The sequence below is a fragment of the Lepidochelys olivacea genome, assembly GCF_965140295.1.
Source record: "Lepidochelys olivacea isolate rLepOli2 genome assembly, chromosome: 8".
Taxonomy (NCBI): Eukaryota; Metazoa; Chordata; order Testudines; family Cheloniidae; genus Lepidochelys; species Lepidochelys olivacea.
The window spans coordinates 74281098-74306039 of NC_140418.1; the positions used below are offsets into that span (position 1 = coordinate 74281098).

A 24942-nucleotide genomic window follows, 5' to 3' on the forward strand; every position below is an offset into this window, starting at 1 on the left:
GAGCCTGCACCCCACACCCCTCCCGCAGCCCAAATCCTTGCCCCTGCCCTTAGCCCCTTCCCACACTCCAAACCCCTTGGCCCCAGCCCAGATCCTCCTCCTGCACCCAAACCCTTTATCCCCAGCCTCACCCCAGAGCCCTCACCCGCAACCAAAGCCCTCATGGCCTCCCATACCCCTCCCCAGGCTGGAGCCCCTTCCCACACTCTGAACCCTTCAGCTCCACCCCCCAGCTTGGAGCCCCCTCCTGCACCCCAAAGCCTCATCCCTGGCCCCACCCCAGAGCCCACACCCCCAGCCGGAACCCTCACCCCCTCCCACTCTGCCCCAAATAGGCATCAGTGTGACTCATCAGAGGAATAACTTGGCCTGTGTGCCATGGGAGATGCTAGGATGACAGCTGGTGATGATGATGAGCAAGATAGTGACTGACAGTCCATGGTTTCCAAGCAGGAAATGTGAGTAATGCCTGTCATAGGGTAAACATTTTGTACGCTCTATCTGCTGTTGTGGGATTGTTTATCTGCTGAGTGGATTCGTTAATGAAGGAACTTGTGATAAATTACAATTGTTTCTTGTGTGCTCCTCAGGTCTCTCATTCTAATAATATTGGTGGTAATCTTCCTGATGCTGTTGCTGCTCAGGAGACCAACACTTATCGCAGGGGTGGGCAAACTTTTTGGCCCAAGGGCCATATGGTATGATGGGATAACATGGTTTTGGTAATTAAATATTCATGGTAAATAGGCCCAATGGCCTGTGGTGGGATATTAGATGGGGTGGGATCTGAGTTACCCAGGAAAGAATTTTTCTGTAGTATCTGGCTGGTGAATCTTGCCCATATGCTCAGGGTTTAGCTGATCACCATATTTGGGGTCGGGAAGGAATTTTCCTCCAGGGCAGATTGGAAGAGGCTCTGGAGGTTTTTCGCCTTCCTCTGTAGCATGGGGCACGGGTCACTTGCTGGAGGATTCTCTGCTCCTTGAAGTCTTTAAACCATGATTTGAGGACTTCAATAGCTCAGACATAGGTGAGAGGTTTTTCGCAGAAGTGGGTGGGTGAAATTCTGTGGCCTACGTTGTGCAGGAGGTCAGACTAGATGATCATAATGGTCCCTTCTGACCTTAGTATCTATGAATCTATGAATCTGGGTATGGAAATTGTATGTCAGGCCATTAATGCTCACAAAATTGGGGGTTGGGGTGCAAGAGGGGGTGTGGGCTCTAGGGTGGGGCTAGAAATGAGGTTCTTGGCCAATGGGAGCTGCGGGGGCAGTGCTTGGGATGGGGGCAGCGTGCGGAGCCCCCTGGCAGCTCCTATGCATAGTAACCAGAGGGGGGACATGCCCCTGCTTCTGGGAGCCAAGTGGAGCCACAGCACGTGCGAAGCAGGGCAAGCCCTGGACCCTGCTCCCCAGCGGAAGCTTGAGGGCTGGATTAAAATGTCTGAAAGGCCGGATGTGGCCCCGGGGCAAGTTTTCCCCCCCATCCCTCGCCTTATCGGCCACTGCAGTCTAAGAGATTAATTAATACACCAATCCATCAATTAATTGTAGGTGGGCCCAATAGTGGGCTCTCAGATCTTGCAGATGGAGACCAAAACAGAGTCCCAACAACAGAAAGACAGAAATTGGTGAAAAAAGTGCTCAGGGAGGTCTTATTGAAGGAGGGCTCAAATTCAAAGCTGCCAGCATCCTGATGGAGCCAAAGGAGAAGCTTCTATCTCCTAGTTACGGGATACTCTGTAACTCAGTGACCAGGTTGTCTGTAAATCTTTGACAAACACACACCACAGGATCATATTCATTCTTTGTCCCCTACAAACCACACAGTCCCATTCACTTCCTCCATGTTCACACACACATTACAGTCTCATTCACTCTTGTCTTCCTCTCATACATTTTATCACTCAATTTATTCAACATGAAGGAGGAACTAAGGCATGGTTGCTGGACAAATGTACTGAGGAATATCTTCTATAAATAGAAGGACTGAGCATTTATTGCTGATTATATGATTATATTGTAAGCCTTTGTGTCATTCACCTTCTGAGAAGGCTAAAAGAAACACAGAGCCTTTGACATACCCAGTAACATCAAGGTTACAAATGAAACAACAAATTACATGTAGACGTGTGGGCAGATCTTCAGATGGCATAAATTATCATAGTTCCATTCACTTTAATTTACACCAGCTGAGGATCTGTCCTTCAATCTTAATTTTACGTAACCAACCTTAATACATCATTAACAGGAGCTCTAAAACAATGACCAGATCATTCTTCATATCTTTGGAATTAATGGTGATAACATTAATCAGAGGAGCTCATTTGCTGTTAAAGGGGCTATTTTAAGTGCTCTGTTGGAATTCCACTGATGCTCAGCATTATTAGCATTAGCTAAACATTTTTGTTTGTTTTGTTCTGCAGAGTCAAAGGCATTGTGAGGAGAGGAGAGTAACAGATTATGAAGCATCTAGCCATTTCTAACTGGCTAACCCAGCTGGGTCTCCCAGAATATTGCATGCTCTTTGATAAACAATACAATGGTGTAGAGGTAAGAAACTCTCTTTTTTTCAGGAAAATTCCTATGAAAGTCTCAAGTGGTACAATTAGTCTCAGACTAGATAGGTTATCAGTTAGAAAATGAGAACTTTGAAGCTTTATGCTAACATAGAAATCTCATTAAAATAGCAGAACTCTGGTGGGAATTGGAGTAGGTAAGTGTTGCCCAAGTAATACTTTCTTTACCCTTATTCACTGGATTTATAGAAGCTTTAAGAGCCCAGAAGTTAGTGATGGAAAAAGCTTTTTTACTTACTGAGTCTGATCCCAAATGCAGAGTATAGTTCCCTGACTGATTTTATTTTAGCCAAAAGTCCAGTTGTCTATTGTCCAAGAATGTAGAACTTTTCTGTTTTAATATTCCTGATAAATATTACTTTGTTCATTTGAATGTTTCCAGACTTAAGCTATTTCTCAGTACTTCTGCTAGGGGCTAGACAGGACCATTCAGGAGAATGTATAACTTTATGTAAATACACTAAGGTCCACACAGATCTCACTGCAGGATCAAATCTAAGATCTGAACATGTTTGGTGTGTAATCCTTCGTGCCTACCCATTATTGCTAAAATATATTGTATATAACTGTGAAAGAAGAACTTTTGATAATGTGTATGGTTGACAGGAAGGCAAAATGAGCAGGGATTTCATTTTTCATAATGAATTAAGTAAAGATAAAACTATATTTTAAATTTAAGTAACATTACTGTGGAGAGGTGAACATTAGGGCCTGATTCTGCAAGCACTAACTATCAAGAGTAACACTTACTACCAAGAGTAGCTCTATTAACTATTGCTCATGGAATAAGTAGTAAGCAATATGCCTAGTAGTAATTACTTGTCCAACTGAGCCTCAAGCACAGGAAACTGAAGGATGATGCTCTCCCTTTATCTCTTGCAAACATGAAAAGAAAAGCAAAACCCCACACCTTTTGTAATTCTGTATAATAAAACTCATCATGAAATACAGACACTTTGCCAGAGTGCAAGATAAGATGAGTAGTTTATTATTTCTAGTGCCACTTATCCAGTATTAGCCAAGACAATCTGAGACTTTAGCTTTAATGGACACATTTACTAAAATGAGAACAAGTAGATAACTTTTGCTTTCCAAATTGTAACCAATAAGTTGCATTATCTTATATCTAATTTTGAATTTAATGAATAGTTTAGTGATAATGAATGTATTTTTTTATACAGAACAATGGCACACATGACTAGTAATATAGTTCAATACTGATGAAGAACCACATTCAGGGGTGAAAGTAATATTAAATTCTTACCAGCAAAGGGGCCGGCTCCAGCCCCTGGAAGGAGCGAGGTCTCGGGTGGAAGGGGTGGGGCTGGGGGTCAACCTCCTCCAGCCAGCCCATCCGCACTGCCTGGCCCCCGCTGCCCGGGGCTCCGGCGGTGATTTAGAAGAGTCTGGGGCTCCGGCCACTGCTGCGGTAGTGGCGGCAGCGGCCAAGAGCTCCGGGCCCCTTTAAATCATCAGCCCCGGGGCAGGTGCCCCTTTTGCCCCCTCCTGTCAGTGGCCCGGAGGAGGGGGAAGGTAGCAGCGCTTTAAGATAGGTTGCGTATGGGCCAGTACCGGCTTCTTACCGATACACTGTATCTGCCCACTTTCGCCCATAACCACATTTATCAATATTCGTTTGGTAAGGGTCACTAGAGCTATTTGTTACCATTTGAAAGTAGATAAATATCAAATAGGAACAGTAACATTTGAAAGACATCATGCAGTAGCCCACTTGATTCCAGTCTTATGTCTGATTCTGTTTAACAACAGCAGGAGAGTATAGAGTGACTCGAGCAGGTGACTGGGAACCAGGACTCCTATATTCCATTCCTCACTCTATCACTGACTCGCTCTGTCACCTCGGACAAGTCGTTTAGGCTACATCTTCGCTACAGGCCTGGGCTGTGACTCCCCTGCTTGCGTACACATACGCGCACTAGCTCTTAGTGAGCTACTGCAAGTAGAAATAGCAGTGTAGCGTGGGAAGCAGCAACAGAGGTATGGCTTAGCCTTGCTGAGTATGTACCCACTAGTTTCAGGGGGATTGAGAGCGAGTGGAAGAACTAGTGTGTGTGCAAACAGGGGAATCACACCCCTCGCTAGTAGTGTAATTGTAACCATAGTTTCTCTTAGCTTATTCATCTGTAAAATGTGTATAAAACCTACAACATAGCAATGTTGTGAGGATTAATTAATTGTATGTAATACAGAGGGCTGTGTAGCGGTGCAAAGTACTATAATTATTATACACCTATTAACCCCATTTTAAACACTTCAGTCCAAATCCTTCACTGTAGGAATTTGAGCCAGAAAAAGAAACACCAACAGATGCATCATTCTTTACAGGAATCATGCTAGCCAACATAAGATTCTGTTGGGAACACATTGCTGCTGCTCTAAACAGGAGCCAGGTGCGTACCAGGTTAGCAGGTGTTGTTGACTACAGCATACATGTTAGCTGGCTGGAGGACTGGACGTCCATCTCTTCTAGCTGGCAGACCACGTCCACTTGGGATCATGGTATGCAGGATGGCAAATTTACAGGCCCTCTCTCCCAGTACTCTTGAGTCCTAGAAAGGGATCCTGCCCTGCTGCATGTGCAGAAAAAGTTTTCTATGACATCTTTCCACTCATGTAGTGAGTGGAGGGAGGTAGCCTTTTGAAATTACAGATAACCTCTGCTGTGTCTCTTCCCCACTGTACTGAATCAGCAATACCAGAAGGAATTCTGGCCCCTCATATCAATAATTTTGGGGATCTCAGCAACATCTCTAGAAGCTCTGCAGGAATTCTGAGAAAGTCCTACCCCTATAAACCTATGTATGGAAGTCAGAACCAGAATCACCCTTCTGTCTACCATGCTGTGTTTTCTGTCTGCATTGTTGGCATGTATGAGTAACCTCTTGTCCGCACATCCCAGAAAAAAAAAAATTCTTTACCGCTAATATTCTGCACTGCACTCAGCGTACAAGTTTATCAACAGTTGTACATTGCTTTGAACTGTTATTTTTATCACTAAATATTTCAATTATATCTCACAAAGTCAAAAAATAAATAGAATAAATATTATTGTTAAAAGTATTTTCATCAACTGAAAACATTCGTGGATTCATTTGTAAATGAATTACAGTTATTCACCAGTCATTCCCCGCAATCAAATTTTACACAGAGTCAGACAATAGGGTTTTAATTAAAAGTGGTTTTCATGTCACAGCTGTGCTGCCTATCTCCCGATGTATTTAGAGTGTTAGGGGTAATCTGATAATCCAAGCAGAATAAAGATAATCGGATTTCAAAGATAATTTAGAGTCTGTGAAGGCTAATAAAAATACTCATTTTCTATGATAACCTAGGTCCCCAAGCAGGCAGTCAGTAAAATGCAGTAGTAAGTTGAAACATGTTGCTATGTGATTCATGCTAGCTTTGTAACACAAAAGATCCCAATATAGAACCCTGGGAGGGCTGAGTTGGCAGACAACAAATTGAAAGAAACATACAGCAAAATTACTCTTTTAGTTTAATAGGCCTGAAAGCCTGTCTGGGGGAGAAATCAGCTGCTGCTCAAAACTTAATAATAGGCTTAGTGCACCACTCTGAATACAATGGATTTTTCTGAGAGTTAGAACCACCAGTCACTTTTCCATTTACTGTTTTACTGTTTCTGGAGGTTCCACTTCATTGCCATCTTTATGCTCTTTCCCCAGTTTCTGAGCTAAATACTATAGACTGATTCAAAGTGCCTGATTTATGTTCCACTGAAGTGAATACTCATGTGCTTACCTAGACATGTGCTTAATTACCTTGCTGAACTGGGGTTTAAGTTGTCAGATGGCTTAGTTATTACCTATGTTATCCACTATCTAGAGTTAGTATTTTTAATAATAATAGTATTTACATGGGGCTTTTTATCTTTACAGCAGAGGGTATCATCATTTTCATTTTACAAATGAGGAAACTGAGGCAGAGAGAGGTAACGTGCCCATAGCTACAGTATGGGTCAAGTGGCAAAGCTGGGGGTAGATCATAGGTTTCTTGATTCCCAATCCTGTACTTTAACTGGTTCTTAGAGAGGAACATAAAGTGTTGTGTGGGAGTCTCGAATAAAGCAGGAAAACTTTCAGGTAGGAGATTATTCTCCCTTCTACAATCATGGCGTCTGTGTATCATTATTTTTTGCTGTCATAACAATTTCTCTAACACTACTTCAGAAATCTGCCAGTAAAAGCCCACACTGTATTACCACCAGTGTCTGTTGTCTAGAACTAGAGCTGTTTTGCCATTCTTTTATGTTTGGCAAAGGCTGGACAGGCAGAAGGCCAGGCTGAGTTTTTTGGTTTCGATTTTTTGGGGGCGGGGGAGGGTGGAAGGAGGTGAGGGATCCTGTGCCAGCATTAGCACTAGTTTTAAAACCTTTCCCACTTCTCTGTGGCTTCACCTTTGGTATTTTCCCCTTTTGGTAAACGTGAGAGGGGGAAACTAAGCATAACAGTTTCATGATCAGAAAGTCCTGCCCCTTCTATTGACATGCATTTAATGCATCAACATCTGGGAAATACTCACAGTTGATTTCACACTTCCAAATGAAAAATAGTGAGGTCTTCCTTCTACAGCTTTATGGAACTGTCTCATTACTGGCATCTGAAATGAGGGTTCAGAGAGTAAAAGTGGGTGCCCTAAATCCAGTAGTGTCTCTCAGGCACTATGGTTTTATTTAAAAGAATGAAGATTTGCTAGTTTGTGGCTCTACTGAAAAAATAAATTCTTTGCTGTTGGTCTTAATGGTGCAATTAAAGTAACTGTAACAATGCAATCTTATTTTATGATCCGAGAGTTGAGATACCCAACTTCATAAAAGATACCACAAAAGATTGAAATGTTATGAGTCCCACCTGCCAGCACTAAAGTGGAGCAAATTCCAAAGAATTGCCTTGTTACGCTCCACAGACAAAAGACAAAATAGCAAAGGGGAAAGGAAACATATGTGACCTAAAGGATTTTCTCCAAACTAAAATATTGATTTTCCCCCTCTCTCTTTTAAAGATGTTGATGTAAAATCGAAGCATTCTAGACCTTCATAAATAATTCCCTGAGTTATTCAGCAGCTTATTTTGATAAATTAATTCTGATTTTGCAGAGACTGGGGAGATGGAAGAAGATAACTGTTCAACCTCAGTTATTCAGAACCCATGTCATTCAAAACAGGGTCATGTCCCCGATGGCTGTTAATTACATTAAGTAGTCTCTTCATTATCCAAAATCTTTACAGTCCATAATTTTTCATGTCCCCCCCCCAATCAAATTTGAACTGTATCTCCCTTCATTAATGTAAATGAAAGAAGTATGAAAGTAGTAGTTTTTCTTCTAAGAGTCTTAGCTTGTGGGTATTTTCCATTTCTCAAAATGTAATAAATGAAGAGAAACCCTTTCTTATTGTTAAAAATTCCATCAGCATGGATCCCAAACTAAATATGAAGAATCTTCACCATTCAGTGTGTGTTGAGAAAAGTGCACATTTTTGTTCATCGCAACACTGGCTTTTTTTAAGAAAAACATTCTTTAACCTACGTAAAGTTACATTGGCCCAAGTGCTGCTACATCATATGTTGTTATAATCATATAATTAGCCAGATGTCTTTAAAATGGTTAACTAGTTTTAATGACAATTTGAAATCCTTCCTGCTTCAGTGACAGGAATTATCATTGAAAAGGGACTTCACATAATGAATAAATATTTTCCTAAACCTGCTGTTATTTAGCCCACAGTAACAGAAGGCCACCAATGTGGCTCAAGGAGAATTTAATTTACTATTGGAGTAATATCTCTCTACCATGTTCTCTTTCCCTGGGGTTTGCTACAGGACTTACTACACTTGACAGAAGTTGATCTTAGGAAAATGGGAATTGAGAACCAAATCCACCGAACACACATCCTTTCCAATATCCTGCTGCTTCAGGAGGCAGAGAGAAAAAGAGGTAAGAAATCTGCCATGTTTCCTAGAGGTTTGGAAAATGGATTAATGTTACTTTCCAATCACAGGGCTTAGAGAAATGAATATATTGATCCAGCCTAGCATACAACTTTGTGATGAGGCCCACAAGATTACAGTAACAAGAATGGCTGATGGTTTAGCTACTTGTGGGATACTTGGGGGAGAAGATAGGGATCATTAATCCATTCTCATTTTGGTTTTTTTCAGTACAGGTCTCCATATTAGTGTCACTTTCTAGCACTCAGTCTTCATCCTAAGAACAAATCATAATGTTAGCAGACAGTATGATTATCAAAAGGCTGATGTATCCCTTTTCCTCATTTGGAAAGACTTTAATCAAAAAGTCATAGAATCATAGAATATCAGGGTTGGAAGGGACTCCAGAAGGTCATCCAGTCCAACCCCCTGCTTGAAGCAGGACCAATTCCCAGTTAAATCATCCCAGCCAGGGCTTTGTCAAGCCTGACCTTAAAAACCTCTAAGGAAGGAGATTCTACCACCTCCCTAGGTAACGCATTCCAGTGTTTCACCACCCTCTTAGTGAAAAAGTTTTTCCTAATATCCAACCTAAACCTCCCCCACTGCAACTTGAGACCATTACTCCTCGTTCTGTCATCTGCTACCATTGAGAACAGTCTAGAGCCATCCTCTTTGGAACCCCCCTTCAGGTGGTTGAAAGCAGCTATCAAATCCCCCCTCATTCTTCTCTTCTGCAGGCTAAACAATCGCAGCTCCCTCAGCCTCTCCTCATAAGTCATGTGTTCCAGACCCCTAATCATTTTTGTTGCCCTTCGCTGGACTCTCTCCAATTTATCCACATCCTTCTTGTAGTGTGGGGCCCAAAACTGGACACAGTACTCCAGATGAGGCCTCACCAATGTCGAATAGAGGGGAACGATCACGTCCCTCGATCTGCTCGCTATGCCCCTACTTATACATCCCAAAATGCCATTGGCCTTCTTGGCAACAAGGGCACACTGCTGACTCATATCCAGCCTCTCGTCCAAGACGAAGCGGTGTTCTGCATAAATTATTTCACTCTTATGAGAAAAGAAGAAGTGAGCAGGGAGTGTTTGGTCTAAAGGAAGAATGGATAACAAAGGTGCTTTCCTCCCTCCTTTTCTATATGGGACCCTGTTCTGAACTGTTAGGATTGAATTAAAATACTTTTTGTTTTATTATGATACAAGTCCCTTTCCCAATTAAGCACCAAAGTTCTGCTCACGGCTGTTCGAGTATGGCAACTCTTCAAAATGTTCTCCTCTGAGTGAGAACTCAGTAAGATGGTACTATTTAGTCCTGGTTCATTGAAGAGGATCTTTCGAGAAATATTACTGTAGATAACAAGGTCTAGTTATGATGTGGTATGCCCAATAACTATAAAATATCATGGGCAAAGGCTGTCACAGACTTCACAGAAGCCAACGTTTTACTTTGATAATGTTCCTGCCTTTCACTCATTTCAGATGAGATGAAAAGACATGGTTGGGAATAGATCCATGTGTAGGGATACTATTAATAAATATTCTGTGTTGACCTATGCTAGTCTTCTGTGTTTGGGAACTGATAGTCTGTGTGTCAGGGTTGAAAAACAACTGTATGCTCATGCAACCATATAATTTTTTCGGATTTTTTTTAAATCAATTATAGAAAAACTTACATAATTCTGAAGAGGTCAAGTAGAGTAGTTTAACTTTCATAAGTCAGAGTATACAAGACATTAAAATATAGACTCAGTATCTAATTTTTGTAATCTAAATTGTGAATATAACAGGAAACTACAAAACTTGATTATTGCAATGAGACTAGGAGATGTTTTGAGTGGAACCCTCTTGCATTTACTTGTGAAGACTGGAATCTTGTGGCCTTCCTTAGATACTGTAGTGGTGAATGGGTTATTATTCACAGTAGAAAATAAATGTATAACCAAAGGTGCTGCTAAGCTTTTCAGCCACCCACTGAACTGGTTTATAGACATTTTATGTCAGTTCAACCAACTCAATAGATCTGCCAAAAATCCAATAAAATAACCATCACTCTACCTAAATGGCAAACTCTTAAGTGAGCAGATAAAACAAGGAAAGGAGGCTTAACTCACAAGAATTGTACCAAACAAATGAAAATATTTGTATCTGTAACTCCAATGCCAATGAAGGATCAACAAATACAAAAACCTTTCTGAAGAATGTGGATGAGAATTTTAAAAAATAAAACATTTAACGTTAGCAGAGGCCTTGGAGATAAGGAAAATATGAAAAATAAAGGCTCAGGCAATGAAGCCCTTAATGACATAACAGTTTGCAAATAGTCTTTATATACTGTGTTCTTTTTATACACAATATTTCTCTTTGTATAGCTTCACATGTGTAGGGCTAAATTCATCCCAGTGTAACTCCAATGGCTTCAATAGAATCATAGCAGGGATGAATTTGAATCAAGAATTTTATTCCTGAATTACAGCATATATATTATGTCACCTAGACATATCATTCTATTACCCTGCAAGCTGTATCACTTGGCTGGTTTGGTAATGAAGTGCTGGAGTTTCCTGAGCTAAGTTCTAATGAAAATGTCAGTAGTTCATTGTTCTGGAAAATAAACAATTTGGAGTGCTATTTTCCCCCTCAATTTCTCTTTTCAGCTAATGGACAATTGTTGGTAACTAAAATATTCATTTCAGAGTGGGGCCAAATTTCATCGCTTGAGTTACTGTGTTGTCTCCCAAAGACTTACCCCAGAGATGGTCCATTATGTTAAAAAAAACCTCTGGGAATACTGTAAACCAGATCAGTTCTGTCAGGTAAGCATGACTGCAGACTATTTTGTTTTCACAATAGGGACGAATGGCTGTTATCTAGTCTCCAGCCTTTTATGAAGTGTTTTTGTTTTGTGTCTGTCTTTGACGAAGTGCTGTGTCTAGGAGCAAGACTGCCTAATCATTTGCACTGAAAACTCTTGTTTTTCAGCACTGAACTGTACTGAAGTCAGACACTGAGGCATCAGTGTTTTCTTTACTTTCCACTCTTAAATAAATGTGCATTTCTCAGCAAAAATTACACCACTGCAAAGTAAAAGGTACTTTTCCACTCTGTCTTAATTTGAATTTTAAAAGAACCCAGATTAGCACTAAACTTGTTGTTCAGGCGTTTTCTATGGAGTACAAGACAGAAGTTATTTTAACTTGCAGACACTCTCAGAAGTTGTTCGGTATTATTGAAGATACACAGGCATGTCTTAATGGTGATTTTTCATCTCTAAAAAGGTCTGGTTAAGTGCACAGATGGAGGATTCTTCCACACTTCTGCAAACTCTGTTGTTAAATACAAAAACATATCTGCCATTTGTGTGCTTCCTGATTTTGCCTCCCAGAAGTATTTGACGTACTGTTTCCTATGAAAAAACAATGAGGAGTCCTTGTGGCACCTTAGGCCTGGTCTACAGTACGCGGTTACTCCGGAATTAGCTGAGTTAATTCGAAATAAAACTGATTCCGTCCACACAACCAAACCAGTTTTTTTGATTTAAAGGGCTCTTTAATCCGATTTCTGTACTCCACCTCGGCAAGTGGAGTAGCGCTAAAATTGAGGTCACAGTTCTGGGTTACAGGTACTGTGGACGCAATTCAACGTTATTGCCCTCCGGGAGCTATCCCAGAATGCTCCCTTGTGACCGCTCTGGACAACACTCTCAACTCCAATGTACTAGCCAGGTAGGCAGTAAAAGCCCCGGGAACTTTTGAATTTCATTTCCTGTTTGGTCACCATCAGCACAGTCCTCCATCACAGGTGACCATCAGCACAGTCCGCCATCACAGGAGACCACGCAGAGTCCACCATCACAAGAGACCATGCAGTTCCGGATTCGCAGACAAGCTCCGGCATGGTCCGAATGGGAGGTACTGGATCTCATCGCATGTTGGGGAGATGAATCTGTTATGGCAGAACTACGTTCCAAAAAAAGAAACGCAAATATGTACGCTAAAGTCTCCTGGGCCATGACGGAAAGAGGCTATTCCAGGGACACAGAGCAGTGTCATTCAAAAATCAAGGAGCTCAGGCAAGCATACCAAAAAGCCAGAGCGGCGAACGGATGCTCTGGGTCACAGCCCCTTACATGCCGCTTCTACCATGAGCTGCATGCAATTATGGGGGGTGACGCCACCACTACCCCACCACTGTCCGTGGACACCTGCAAGGGGGGAGTTGCATGGAGCGAGGAGGATGAGTTATTGGAGGACGAAGAGGAAGAGGAGTAGGAGGAGGACAGTGCACAGGCGGCAAGTGGGGAATCCGTTTTCTCCCCTAGCCAGGAACTAGTCTTAACGCTGGAGCCAATAGCCTCCCCCCACTCCCAAGGCAGGCTCCCAGACCATGACCCTGGAGAAGGCACTTCCGGTGAGTGAGAGTTTGATCGGAGCCATGCGGTGGGGGGAAACCCAGCTGCGCTGGGCTGTTTGCGTTTAGTTTAAAGGGCTCATCCCTGTTCAGAGTCTCATCGGAGCCACGTGGTGGGTGCAGGGAGGTGGGGATGAGGTGTTGTGTGAAGCAATCGTCCCAGAGAACCTGCAGGCCCTCTTTTTATATGGCAAACACACCAGGCATTGCTTGCTATGGGAAAGGGGGCCCGGCAGTTTGAAAGCATTGCAATGAATGCAGAAGAAGCAGAACCCCACGTGCCCCTAGGGCTTACCGTGGCTGCCTGCAAGCTGAATTCTGTTGCCCGGCCACATGTGATGGCTTGCTCACACCAAAGTGGCAGGCACTTCAGTATAAGAGGCAAAATGCGACCTTGTACAGAAAGAACATGTACTGTGTACTATGAATTGCCTGTTTCACTGAGAAAGAGTGTCTCCTTTGTTCTCTAAAATGTATCTTTTAAAATACTACCCTCCCTTTTTCTCCTCCCACAGGTGCAAATGTTTCAACATGGCCCCTATCTACTCCTTCCCAGAGGCTGGTCCAGATTAGAAGGCGGAAGAAACGAACTCGGGACGACATGTTCGCCGAGCTCATGCAGTCCTCCTGCACTGATAGGGCCCAGCTGAATGCGTGGAGGCAAACAATTGCGGAGTCCCAAAAAGCGTTAAATGAACACAAAGAGAGGAGGCATGTGTGCGATGAGAGCAGGCAGGATGCTATGGTCAAGCTCATGGGGGAGCAAACTGACGTGCTCCACTGTATGGTGGATCTAATGTGGGAAAGGCAGCAAGACGACAGATTGTTGCTGCAGCCCCTGTATAACCGCCCTCCTTCCTCCCCAAGTTCCATAGCCTCCTCACCCAGATGCCCAAGAACACGGGGGGGAGGGGAGGCTATGGGGACCCACATACTCAACCCCAGAGGATTTCACAAGCAGCAGAAAGCTGGCATATCCGAAATTTTAATTTGGTTTCTGGACCTGTCCTTCCCTCCTCCTCCACCCCCCTAACCCAATATCTCCCCTTACCCCCGGTCTGCCTTCTGATTTATCTCAATGTGTTGTGCAACAAATAATAAAGAATGTTTTTTAAACAATTGTGACTTTATTTTCTTTCATATATATAAGGGGCAGGTAACTTCAAGAGAAACAAACACAACTGTCACACCGTACTCTGGCCAGTCATGAAACTGGCTTTCAAAGCTTCTCTGATGCGCAGCACGCCCTGCTACACTCTTCTAATCGCCCTGTTGTCTGGCTGTGCGAAATTGGCTGCCAGGTGAGTTGCCTCAACCTCCCACCCTGCCATAAATGTCTCCCCCTTACTCTCACAGATATTGTGGAGCACACAACAAGCAGCAATTACAATTGGAATATTGGCTGGGTCCCCGAGGATAACTCTAGGCATTTCAACATCCCCAACAGTAATTTTCTGGTCTGGGAAGTAAGTCCCTTCCTGCAGCTGTTCAAACAGACCAGAGTTCCTGAAGATGCGAGCGTCATGCACCTTTTCTGGCCATCCCACGTTGATGTCGGTGAAACGTCCCTTGTGATCCACCAGTGCTTGCAGCACCATGGAAAAGTACCCCTTGCAGCTTTTTACGTACTGGCCAAGATAGGGATATGGGTTCCGTCTATCTCCCCACCGCAGTTAGGGAACCCCAGCGAATTAAAGCCATCCCCAATGGTCTGTACATTTCCTAGAGTCACTACCTTTGATAGCAGTAGCTCAGTGATTGCGTTGGCTACTTGCAGCACAGCAGCCCCCACAGTAGATTTGCCCACTCCAAACTGATTCCCGACTGACCAGCAGCTGTCAGGCATTGCAAGCTTCAACAGGACTATGGCCACTCACTTCTCAACTGTGAGGGCTGCTCTCGTTTTGGTGTCTTTGCGCTTCAGGGCAGGGGACAGCAAGTCACAAAGTTCCATGAAAGTGGCCCTACGCACAAAAGTTTCGTAGCCACTGGGAATCATCCCATACCTGCAACACTGTGCTTGTTTCCTGGGCCCAGAATCAGCGTTACACAGCATGAACCTGGCCCAATGCCACCATGATCTCCCAATCGCCACATGTCGTGCTTCTAGGAACGTCTGTGTCCATGCCCTCATCAGTATAGTAATCACACTGTTGTCGCTTCCTCGCCCGGTTTTGCAGGTACTGCACATACTGCTGGATAATTCACGAGGTATTTACAGTGGTCAAAACTGCAGCGGAGAGCTGAGCGGGTTCCATGATTGCCTCACTATGATGCCTGCATGGGTAATCCTGGAAAAAGGGCGTGAAACGTAGGAGAGCAGAGTGGCAGCGGAAGAGGTGCTGTTTGGTTCATGATAGCTGAAAAAAGGCAGGAAATGGCTGTCTTCTGTAGCTTTCACGGAGGCGGCAGCCCAGGACAGACACCATGGAGAAGCTCGGTGCGCGGCAAGAGCGGAGAGCCGAGTTGGTGGCAGAAGCTGTGCTGCTCGGTTTACGATGGCCGAGCCGAGTTGGTAGTGGAAGCGGTCGATGAGGAAGAGAAAGAGTAGATACTTACAGAGATTACATAGAAAGACGAGAGGAAATGCGAGGTGGATTCAGAGTACCAGGAGAGAAGCAGTGCACCGTACTGCACCGTCTGCTGAAAGCAGTATGGCATCTGCTTGCCAAAAAGGCACGAAATGATTGTCTGCCGTAGCTTTCACGGAGGGAGGAGCGACTGACGACACACACCCAGAAACACCCGCGAGAATGTTTTTGCCCCATCGTGCACTGGGATCTTAACCCAGAATTCCAATGGGCAGCGGGGACTGCGGGAACTGTGGGATAGCTACCCACAGTGCACCGCTCCAACATTCGATGCTAGCCTCGGTACTGTGGATGTACTCCACCAAATTCACGCGCTTTAGTGGGGACACACAAGACCGAAGGTATAAAATCGCTTCTGAAAATTCGAATACAATAATTTTGAAATAATTTTGTACTGTAACAAATTTGTTAGTCTCTGAGGTGCAACAAGGACTCCTCGTTGTTTTTGCTGATACAAACTAACACAGCTACCACTCTGAAACCTGTTTCCTATGAGTATTTAATCCAACCTAGATGAAATTAGAATGAGGCATCATATATTTTGAATCAGTAACTAAGATCCTTTCAATATGCTCTTTGGTTCTTTCTACGTATGGCCATGTTCTCTGCTGCATTCTGGCTCTTTGTTTGCTGCTAAGGTAATGCAAAGAAGCCAAAAAGCAACACAATCTCCCCCATGCCAGGGCAACCCTTACCTTGGAGAGTCCATAGTGGGCCTGGAGCCAACATAGAAATGTAGGTCGACCTATTTTAGATTGACTTGCAGCCACTGCAGTAATCACTGCAGTGGTGCATGTCCACACTACCTTCCTTGAGTTGGTGGTGCGCATCTTCACCAGGAGCACTTCCACCGACCTAAGGGAAGTGTGGGGAGCTGAGAGCCCAGTCTCTCAGCTTCACTAGCAGCTCCCTGCCAGGAGCCTGGCTGCCCCTCAGGCTCTCGGGGTTTTGGTGGGCTGCCCCCACCTTCCCCTCCCCATTCCCCACCAAGAGCAGGGGAAGCCACCCAGTGCTTCTCCCCATCCTGTTTCAGGCTTGTCAGCCCACCACGCCAACCCTCGCCCACTCCCTGCCGGGAACCAGGCAGCCTTGTCAATGTCATGGCTCACCAAGTTGTGAAACTGACATGGTTGCCCGGTTCCCTGCAGTGAGTGGGGTGGGGAGGTGCTGGGGCTTCTCACCCCAGTTCCCAGCTGGGAGTGGCGGGGTAGGGGGGTGCTGCCAGGGCTTCTCGCCGGTGGCTCCCAGCTGGGAGTGTGTGTGTGTGTGTGTGTAGAAAGGGCACCAGGGCTTCTCGCCCCAGTTCCCAGTGTGGGGAAGCTGCCGGGGCTTCTCGCCCACAGCTCCCAGCCAGAGCGGGGTCCAGCCGCCCAGCTCTCTAGGGGAGTGGGGGCCAGTAAAATTGACAAGACAGCCAACAGCCAATGTAAAGGAGGCAGTGTCTACATAGTTACTGTGTCGCCTAACTATACCAACATAAGCCTTACACCTCTCATGGAGGTGAAGTTGTTATGTTGGTGTAGTAGGGCACTTAGGCGAGCTAAGTCGGTCTAAGTTACGCAACTTCAGCTACGAAAATAGCGTAGCTGAAATCGACGTACTTAGAGCTACTTACCGCAGTGTCTTCACTGGGGTAGGTCAACTGCTGACACTCCCCCATTGACTCCACCTACGCTTCTCGCTCTGGTGGAGTACCAGAGTGGACAGGAAAGTGCTCGGCGGTCAATTTATCGCGTCTTCACTAGACATGATAAATCGACCCCCGCTGGATCGATCGCTCCAGAGGTAAGTGTAGACATGCCCTTACATCAGCGGGAGGAAGGCTGTAGTATAGACACTGACATAATTAGGTCAACATAAGCTGCCTAGTGTAGACAGCCCTGATAGTCAGCTCCTACACCCAGGCACATTTGTTCCTCCCTATAGCTCCCCGTGTGAAGCACAGGGAGGGAGCGTGGCCAGAGCGTATTGTAGTCCAGATATCCCTAACATGTAGATTGCCCACTGGGAGCTGTAGCCAGTTGGAGAAGATTTGGGCAGTCTCAAGGGGGGGGTGGGGAACTCTGTTCAGCAAAGGACTCTGCTGACACAGATACAGCAGGATTTGATCTTATGTGTAGATGGGATGTAGTGTTTTAACCGTGTTACAATATTGTGCTACCGCCTTCAAGAGAATGATTAAAATATGATTTGATCTGAATTACACTACAAGACCAAACCATGCTTCAGCTGTGTTGGGGAGGGCTGCTGTGTTGTAACCGGGTCCTGCAGTGTGATGGAAATGTCATTGTAGAAAGGGCAATGTAAATATTAAAGGTACATTTCTGGTTTGACATAACAAAGAAACATCTTTTAGGTTTTACCAGCATTAGAAGCTATTAATTTAAGAATTCATTGGTACCTTGATTGTCATGAACCTAAAGACTGTGCTGTTTGTATACAGATGAAATTGTACAGTAGCCATAAGAATGGAAAATAAAGTGAGCAGCATCAAAAAGTAGAGAGATAATTTCTTTTGCAGAATTCCAAAAAGCTAGCACTTTGTTTTTCAATGCAATTCCAATTTAGCTGAATTCTGATTAACAACAGTTTGTGGCTTAAACTTACTTCATTTATATCTTTGGGGAATTTTGTAGAAATAAAATACAATTTTATCAAAATATTTTCTTGCCCAAAAAGGGAATATTTAAATCTTTATCTTTGAGAGACTGGCTATGTAATATGTCTTGGTATTTTTAGTTTGTTTATATAAATTTTCCTAGAGAGAATGAGAGATGGAGAGAAAGAGATTGCCATTTTAATGGGATCTATGTTTAGATCTTTTATGGATCCATTAGCCTAGTCTATGTGGTTTAAAAAAACAAAGGCCAAAGTTGATATATTTAAACAAATATAAGCATCATCATAGTTTATTGCCAGTGAATATAAAAGGAGATCAAAAAGCTGACGTGTAATTAACATGCCCTATCTTCCTGCTTCTGGTTTGGAAAGCTGTTTTTACATTTAAATTTCTTTATAAGTAACTATATGCTACTGTCGAATTTCTTTTCCTTTTGCAGTACACTGCTTTTTCTTTCTGATCTTCTGATCTTTCTTTCGTGGTGCAAGGCAGAGCAGCCTAAGATTTGTGCTATTAAGAAGGGAGATGGGAGAGCAATAAACTTGCCACTCACGTTTTAACTCTAGGTACCTGCAAGCACAAATGGGCTTCATCCCCCAGAAAACAGTCTCCAGCAGCCACATGTTCCAGCACTATAATCTTCCATACTGTATACAGACTATACTGTAGTGATAGGAGCAATGTAGATAGACAGTGCAGCTATTTTTAAAAAAATCCATCCTCAACGAGGCTAGTAAATAGCCATATATAAAGAAATACCTCAGTCTTTAGCAAAGAGTTATCAGAGAGCCAAAGCGATGAACAAAAGAGCCTACTTGGTCCCGCTGTTGAACACAAGTCATGCTCAAACAGATCAGCTTTTTCCCACTGTGTTTCTTCTGCTTTCCTTAAAAACCTTGGAATCACAGCCAGATTTTTCAGTTCAGTAGTATTCACTACCTACTTTGCAGATTCCAGACTGGAGCCAAAGTATTCTGGTACATTTGCCGAGAGTCAGAGGAGGCTGCTTTGAACGCTTCCTTTAGCATAACAGTTGGGGATGACATCAACACCTGTGTGGTCTTTCTGCTTTCCTTCACAAGTTCAAGGATTGGAAATTTTTCTCCCACCTTTTCCCAGCTTTAAATGAGGAGCTCAAAAGCATAGACACAATTACAAAATTATAAACATACAGGTCTGGCTTTTATGTACCTCATGGGCCCTCGGGCAGTCCCAGATCCCAAAAGCAGCTGAGCTAAAAACTACAACCCAGTCCTTTGAAAGTTCAAACTTTGTTTATTCTTACTGTTTCTGTCTGGCTCCCTATTTATCCTAGATCTCCATGTCAGTCAGAAGGTGAATAAAAAACATCTTCACTGAGGCTGTTAATTCATTACTTTCATTTGAGACATCATGCAGAAATTGGAAAAACCATTGGTTTCCATGTACAAGGGGCCACTGTCACAAAACTGTGCTAACCCATGTTAATTGTGTTCTTCTACTGCTGGAGAAAAAAGGGAACATAGACCTGCTAGTGGACTGTTGCTGTAAAGAAGAGCACTGTGAAGACTCTTCCACCTACTCTTCCCTTCTCGAGCAGGGGGAGGTTTGAAAACCATCCCACGATGTCATCTTTGCTGCCCTTCATTGGTTCACTACTTCTCTTTGGGGGAGGGGGAGTTGATAGATATGCAAATAAAACTGATTTCTCTTCAGAGACTTTCATTACTTCATTTTCCACTTTCATTTTAACACTGTATATCTCAAAGCATGTTTATTGTGAGCCTTAGTTGATGTGATGAGTGTATCAAATATTTTAACAAAGGCTTCCTTTTCCAAAGTGTTAATAGTCAGTGAAGTTAAATTGATGTAACCAAAAAAAAGTAACAGTTTTACTAAAAAATCCCTTCCTCTCTCAAAAACGTCTCTTTCACTGTCTTGAATCATGTGACATTATACTTTCGCTAATTCTCAGTGGCTGTAGAATCTTCCAGAGTGGACAAGACCTGACTTTCTAATGTAAGAAACAAGCAGAAAAAGCACCTTTACAAAATGTAGGCTCTCTTTATACATATCATACAGAAGTATACAAGCCCCCACCTTTTTTCCCCTCCTCTGTACGTCACCTTTAAAAGGTATTTTTTCTGATGTTGGTTCTTTTTATTTTGCCTAGTTGACCTAGTGGTTGTGGTCTGTATCACCAGGCCAGAGATCAGCTTCCATTTCCAGCCAGAGTAGTCTGGTTTTGGTTATGATTTCAAAAGGTTTCCTTCTTCTGTTAGCCTAGTTTTAAAGGGAAGGTAGTATCAGTATTTTCCAGAAAGATAGCCACATGAAATTGATGGGTTCTACTCATCCATCAATATGGCAAGGATGGCTGTGTGTAAGCCCAAGTGGTGGTTGTAGGTCTTGCCCCTCGTAAAACTGTAGACATTGATAAGAGAAGAGATTCCAGTGTCATTTGAGCAACTTTGTTTGTTTATATATTTTTAAAGGTCTGGGCTATACTTAGTGTTAGGCTGATATAGCTACAATGCTCAGGGGTGTAAAAAATCCACACCCCTGGGCAACGTAGTGATGCTGTCATAACACCCACTGATGCAACTAGGTCAAGAGAAGAATGCTTCAGTCAAACTAGCTACCGTTGCTTCGGGAGGTGGTGGTCCTACACCGATGGAAAAAGCCCTTCTATTGGTGTAGGCTGTGTCTATACCAGTGGTTCTCAGGGCGACATGGGCTGTGTTATGTGGGCTGCAGGCTGAGAACCACAGTCCCCATCCCCAAACCCTCCACAGTCCCCTATGCCCAACACCCCCTGCCCAGAGACCCCTCCACAGGGGAATGGGCAGCCTAAAACCTGGGGTGCTGCAGCACCCCCACAAGCCCCTCGTTCCTAGCACCCCCACCCAGTCACTGCCCAGAGTGCTCCCCCTCCCCACAAACCTGCCCAGAGTCCCACTCTCCCGCACCCTGCCCCCCTACTACACTCACCAGCCCCCTGCTGGCAGTAGTGCTCCAGCAGGCTGCCAGACACTGTCTCCTCCTCAGCCAGCTTTTTTTGCATTTTTTTAGCACACAGCTGGGCCGCAGCTGTGTCCTAATTGGGCTGTATGTGGCCTGTGAGCCACGAGTTGAAAACCACTGTTCTATACTGTGTGGTTATGTCAGCATAGCTACTCCACCATAGCAGTGACAGTATAGTTCCTGTAGCGTAGACAAGCCTAAAGTCTCCCTGCTGTTCTCTTTCTGGCATTTATATTGTTTGTTTCTTGAGCTATGTGGCAATATTAGCAGTGAGCATGTCTTAGAACTGCTCAGGCTTGTAGCTAGGCAAACAAAAGTGAGGATGCTTTGGGAAGGCAATAACAATATAAATGTGGTAAGAGTCCTCCCCACAGAAAACTGTGAAATGTCACGTGCAATCATCTGTATTTTAGAAGGATTTTAGACAATTAAAACCAAAACACAAAGAAGGAAGCCTATCTACTATTTATTTGGAATTGTAGGAAACCTTGTTGATGACAAATTATATGCAGTTAAAACACCAACACGTATCAAAAACCTTGGTTCAGAAATACTCATATATACTCAAAAAAGGGCCCATATTGCATTTATGTGGTTCTATTTGTTTTGTTATCCTCTCCTCCGTACATGTGGCAGGGACACTATATTCCACTGTACACCCCGCAACAACAGTGAGGAGTCCTCAGCCCTCTCTAGCATTTGAGTTGGTATAATATTTTGTTACCAAACTTTCTGTTTAAAGAGAACCAATTTGAAACCTACTGATTTATTTTTGTGCTCCCTCTTTCCCCATTTGACAGTCTTTCCTTCCATGGCTTTTTCCCCTGTGGCCTGTTCTCTAAAAAGTAGCTTTCTTTCCCACTCTGGAGCCTGATCCACAGCCCATGGAAGTCAATGCAAGTCTTTCAATTGACTTAATGGACTTTGAATATGGCTCTTAACCTCTCTCTCTCTCTCTATGTTTTTTTGTTCCTCCGCCTTTTTCCTTCCACTTCACTCATTTTTTCCATAATCTCCCATCAGCTCTCAATCACAGCTCTCTTGCTTCCCCTTTTCTGCGTTATACTATTTCCCCTGGCTCCCTTACTTCTGCTTTCTATTCCCTGTCTACTCTTTCCTGTTCTGTTCTCTCCATGCCCTTCTTTAGCCCCTTGCCCAACCTTTCTTCTCCCACTTCTACCCCATATTCTAGTCACTCTCCCCACACTTCCATATTCTCTCTCTCTTGCCCTACCTGAGGCTCCCATATCTTTCTTGCCTCCCGCATATTTCTTTCCCATTCTCCCACTGCTCCATCAATGCAGCCATGTGCCCCAGCCATCATTAAAGGTCTGTAAGGTGTTATTTCTACCTGTAAATGTCTGATGTTGGAGGCAGGATCTGCCTAGGAGTGGATTATTTTGTCCACTGATGGTGTTAGTGAGATGGATTCCAGTACCTTTAGAATCTTTGATTTTTAAGATCAGGTGTTCTTACCTCAAAGTAAAAAAGAAAAATAAGCTCCATGGGCCAAATTCATCCAATTGAAGTCAATAGAGTTACACACTTTTACACCAGGCAGTGATACTCAGACTGAGGCTCGCAAGCTGCAAGTGGCTCTTTAATGTGTCTCCTGCAGCTGTTGGCAGCACATGATATTAAAACACTGATTTAATTATAAACCAATTAGGATGCTTTTACTATGTTATTAATCAATTGTAGTTGATAAAATAATAATACTTGGTCAGTCATTTTGCTGAGAGAATAATATATCTATATATAATATATAGATATAAAACTAAATATTTCCCCTATCATACTATTTAAATACAAATATATAGTACTATAGTAAATGGAACAATGAATTCACACTACCGTGGCTCTTTTGGGCAATGCTGATTGCTAATTTGGATCCTGAACCACTGAGGTCTGAGTATCACTGCACCAGGACCTAGTCTAGCTCACTTGTTTTAGAAATATGGTCCTGGGTTGTGATGTTCAGATCAAAAGTTGGACCAAGATCTGAACTTTCCAAAAGTTCAGGAGGAAGGTGGGCACGGATGAATCATGTGTCTCAACTCAGGTCCATCTCTAATTTCTTCTTTTATAAAGGAAGGTGTATGGCCAGCAAATAGCAGTTGCTTTATTTTGATTTTTAAGCTATTCATCCAACACTACCAGAAGAAGCCTGACAGAAAAGATATGGCCCCTAGCAGCAAAACCTTCTGGCTGCTGCTATTGCTCATTACGCATTGTATTAATAGAATATAGGGTAGAGGCCGTGTACATTTTTTTCCAGTACTAGATCAGACCACTGCTCCATCCACTGTAGTGTCTTGCCCCTGGCAGCAACCACTACCTGATGCTTTGTCAAAAGGAGAATTTCTTCATAATGCATCCGGCCATTGTGCAGTAAGGGGAGGGGATCCTTCCAGTGCCTTTTGGAGCCACTCAGTTTACATTTTGAAGATTAGATTTGATGAGTGTTAGATCAGGTTAGGAGCACTACACTGTATGTTGCTAAAATTTAAAGGGAAACCAATTTTTTTTTAATGATACTGTCCATACCTTTTTATTACCTATTACAAAGTACACCTCAAGGGACTATAACTTTAAAATATTAGAGAGAAATTGCATTTTTCCCCAGTCTGTTTACTTTGTGCATTTAAGAACACTGTATAATCAGTTTCACAGTTTTACCTGTTGTTTGTGTGGTTTTTTTCACAGTGGAAGGGGAGGGAAGTGTTGTTTTAAACAGGAAAATGTGATTGTAAAGCTATCACAATTGGCCAGGGGACTGAAGGGTAAGAGTTGTACCTGACACTACATTTAACTCATTTTGGGAAATAGACTAGATCCCTTTAATGCAACCTCTGCTGAAGGATCTTTGTTCCCCATAGCTTGTCTGTCAGATAGCTTCTTTAATTTTTGTTCTTTAGGATTTATTTGAAAATTTTGCCATAAAATGAGGAAGTGAAACTGCAGTTTGAAAAAATACAACTCACAGCCTTAATGAAGGCTGATTATATTCTAATCTTGTCCCTTTTATAACCTGATATTGGCTAATTGGTTTGGAGTGAGCATGTTCCACTTTCTGCTACTTTCTGGTGTGGCACAGAGGCCCTGAAAAATGAATAATCTACTGCTAATTGTTTGTCATTTAGATAGTGTAAGACGAGGCCACAACATAGTTTGAAATCAGTGAGTATGGAGGAAACTCCAACAACATTATATGGGAAGCTTATAATGAAGTGACAAGAAGAAAGCTCTTTAGAATTGCTTCTGGGAAGAAAGAAGACAATGAAAGGGGTAGACTTCAGATTGAAATGAAAAATTTTGAAATAGCGCATAAAAATATTTTAAAAAAGAAACAACCACTCGAGATCAATTCAATATCATTCTGTCTGGTAAGGCAGAGACAGCTCTTCACAGGCTGCTGCAACATTATGAGGAAAATGATAATAAAGTCCTTAGATTTGTGACTTATACATTAATAAGGGCTTGTCTGCACTGGCAATTTACAGCACTGCAACTTTCTTGCTCAGGGGTGTGAAAAAACACCCCCCCCCCCGAATGCAGCAAGTTTCAGCTCTGTAAAGCACCAGGGTAGACAGTGCACCAGCACTGGGAGCCGCACTCCCAGTGCTGGTAGCTACGCCCCTCGTGGAGGTGCTTTTTTTTAGAGCCGCGGCAGCACTTTAACGTTGCCAGTGTAGACTAGCCCTAAGACAAAAGAAAGAAAAATAACAATATTAGCAACATTTTTCTGGATAACTGGAGACAGC

General features: G+C 43.2%; 1 protein-coding gene across 1 annotated transcript in view; it reads left to right on the top strand.

Moving 5' to 3' along the window:
• The window catches only part of BCAR3 (BCAR3 adaptor protein, NSP family member), a 145524-nt gene that overhangs the window by 27135 nt on the left and 93447 nt on the right, over window positions 1–24942 (top strand). The window contains exons 2-3 of the mRNA XM_084637887.1: window positions 2428–2554; window positions 8439–8553. Coding sequence (XP_084494013.1) covers window positions 2465–2554; window positions 8439–8553 — 205 coding nt within the window. The 5' untranslated portion in view covers window positions 2428–2464. The remainder of the gene's footprint in view (window positions 1–2427; window positions 2555–8438; window positions 8554–24942) is intronic.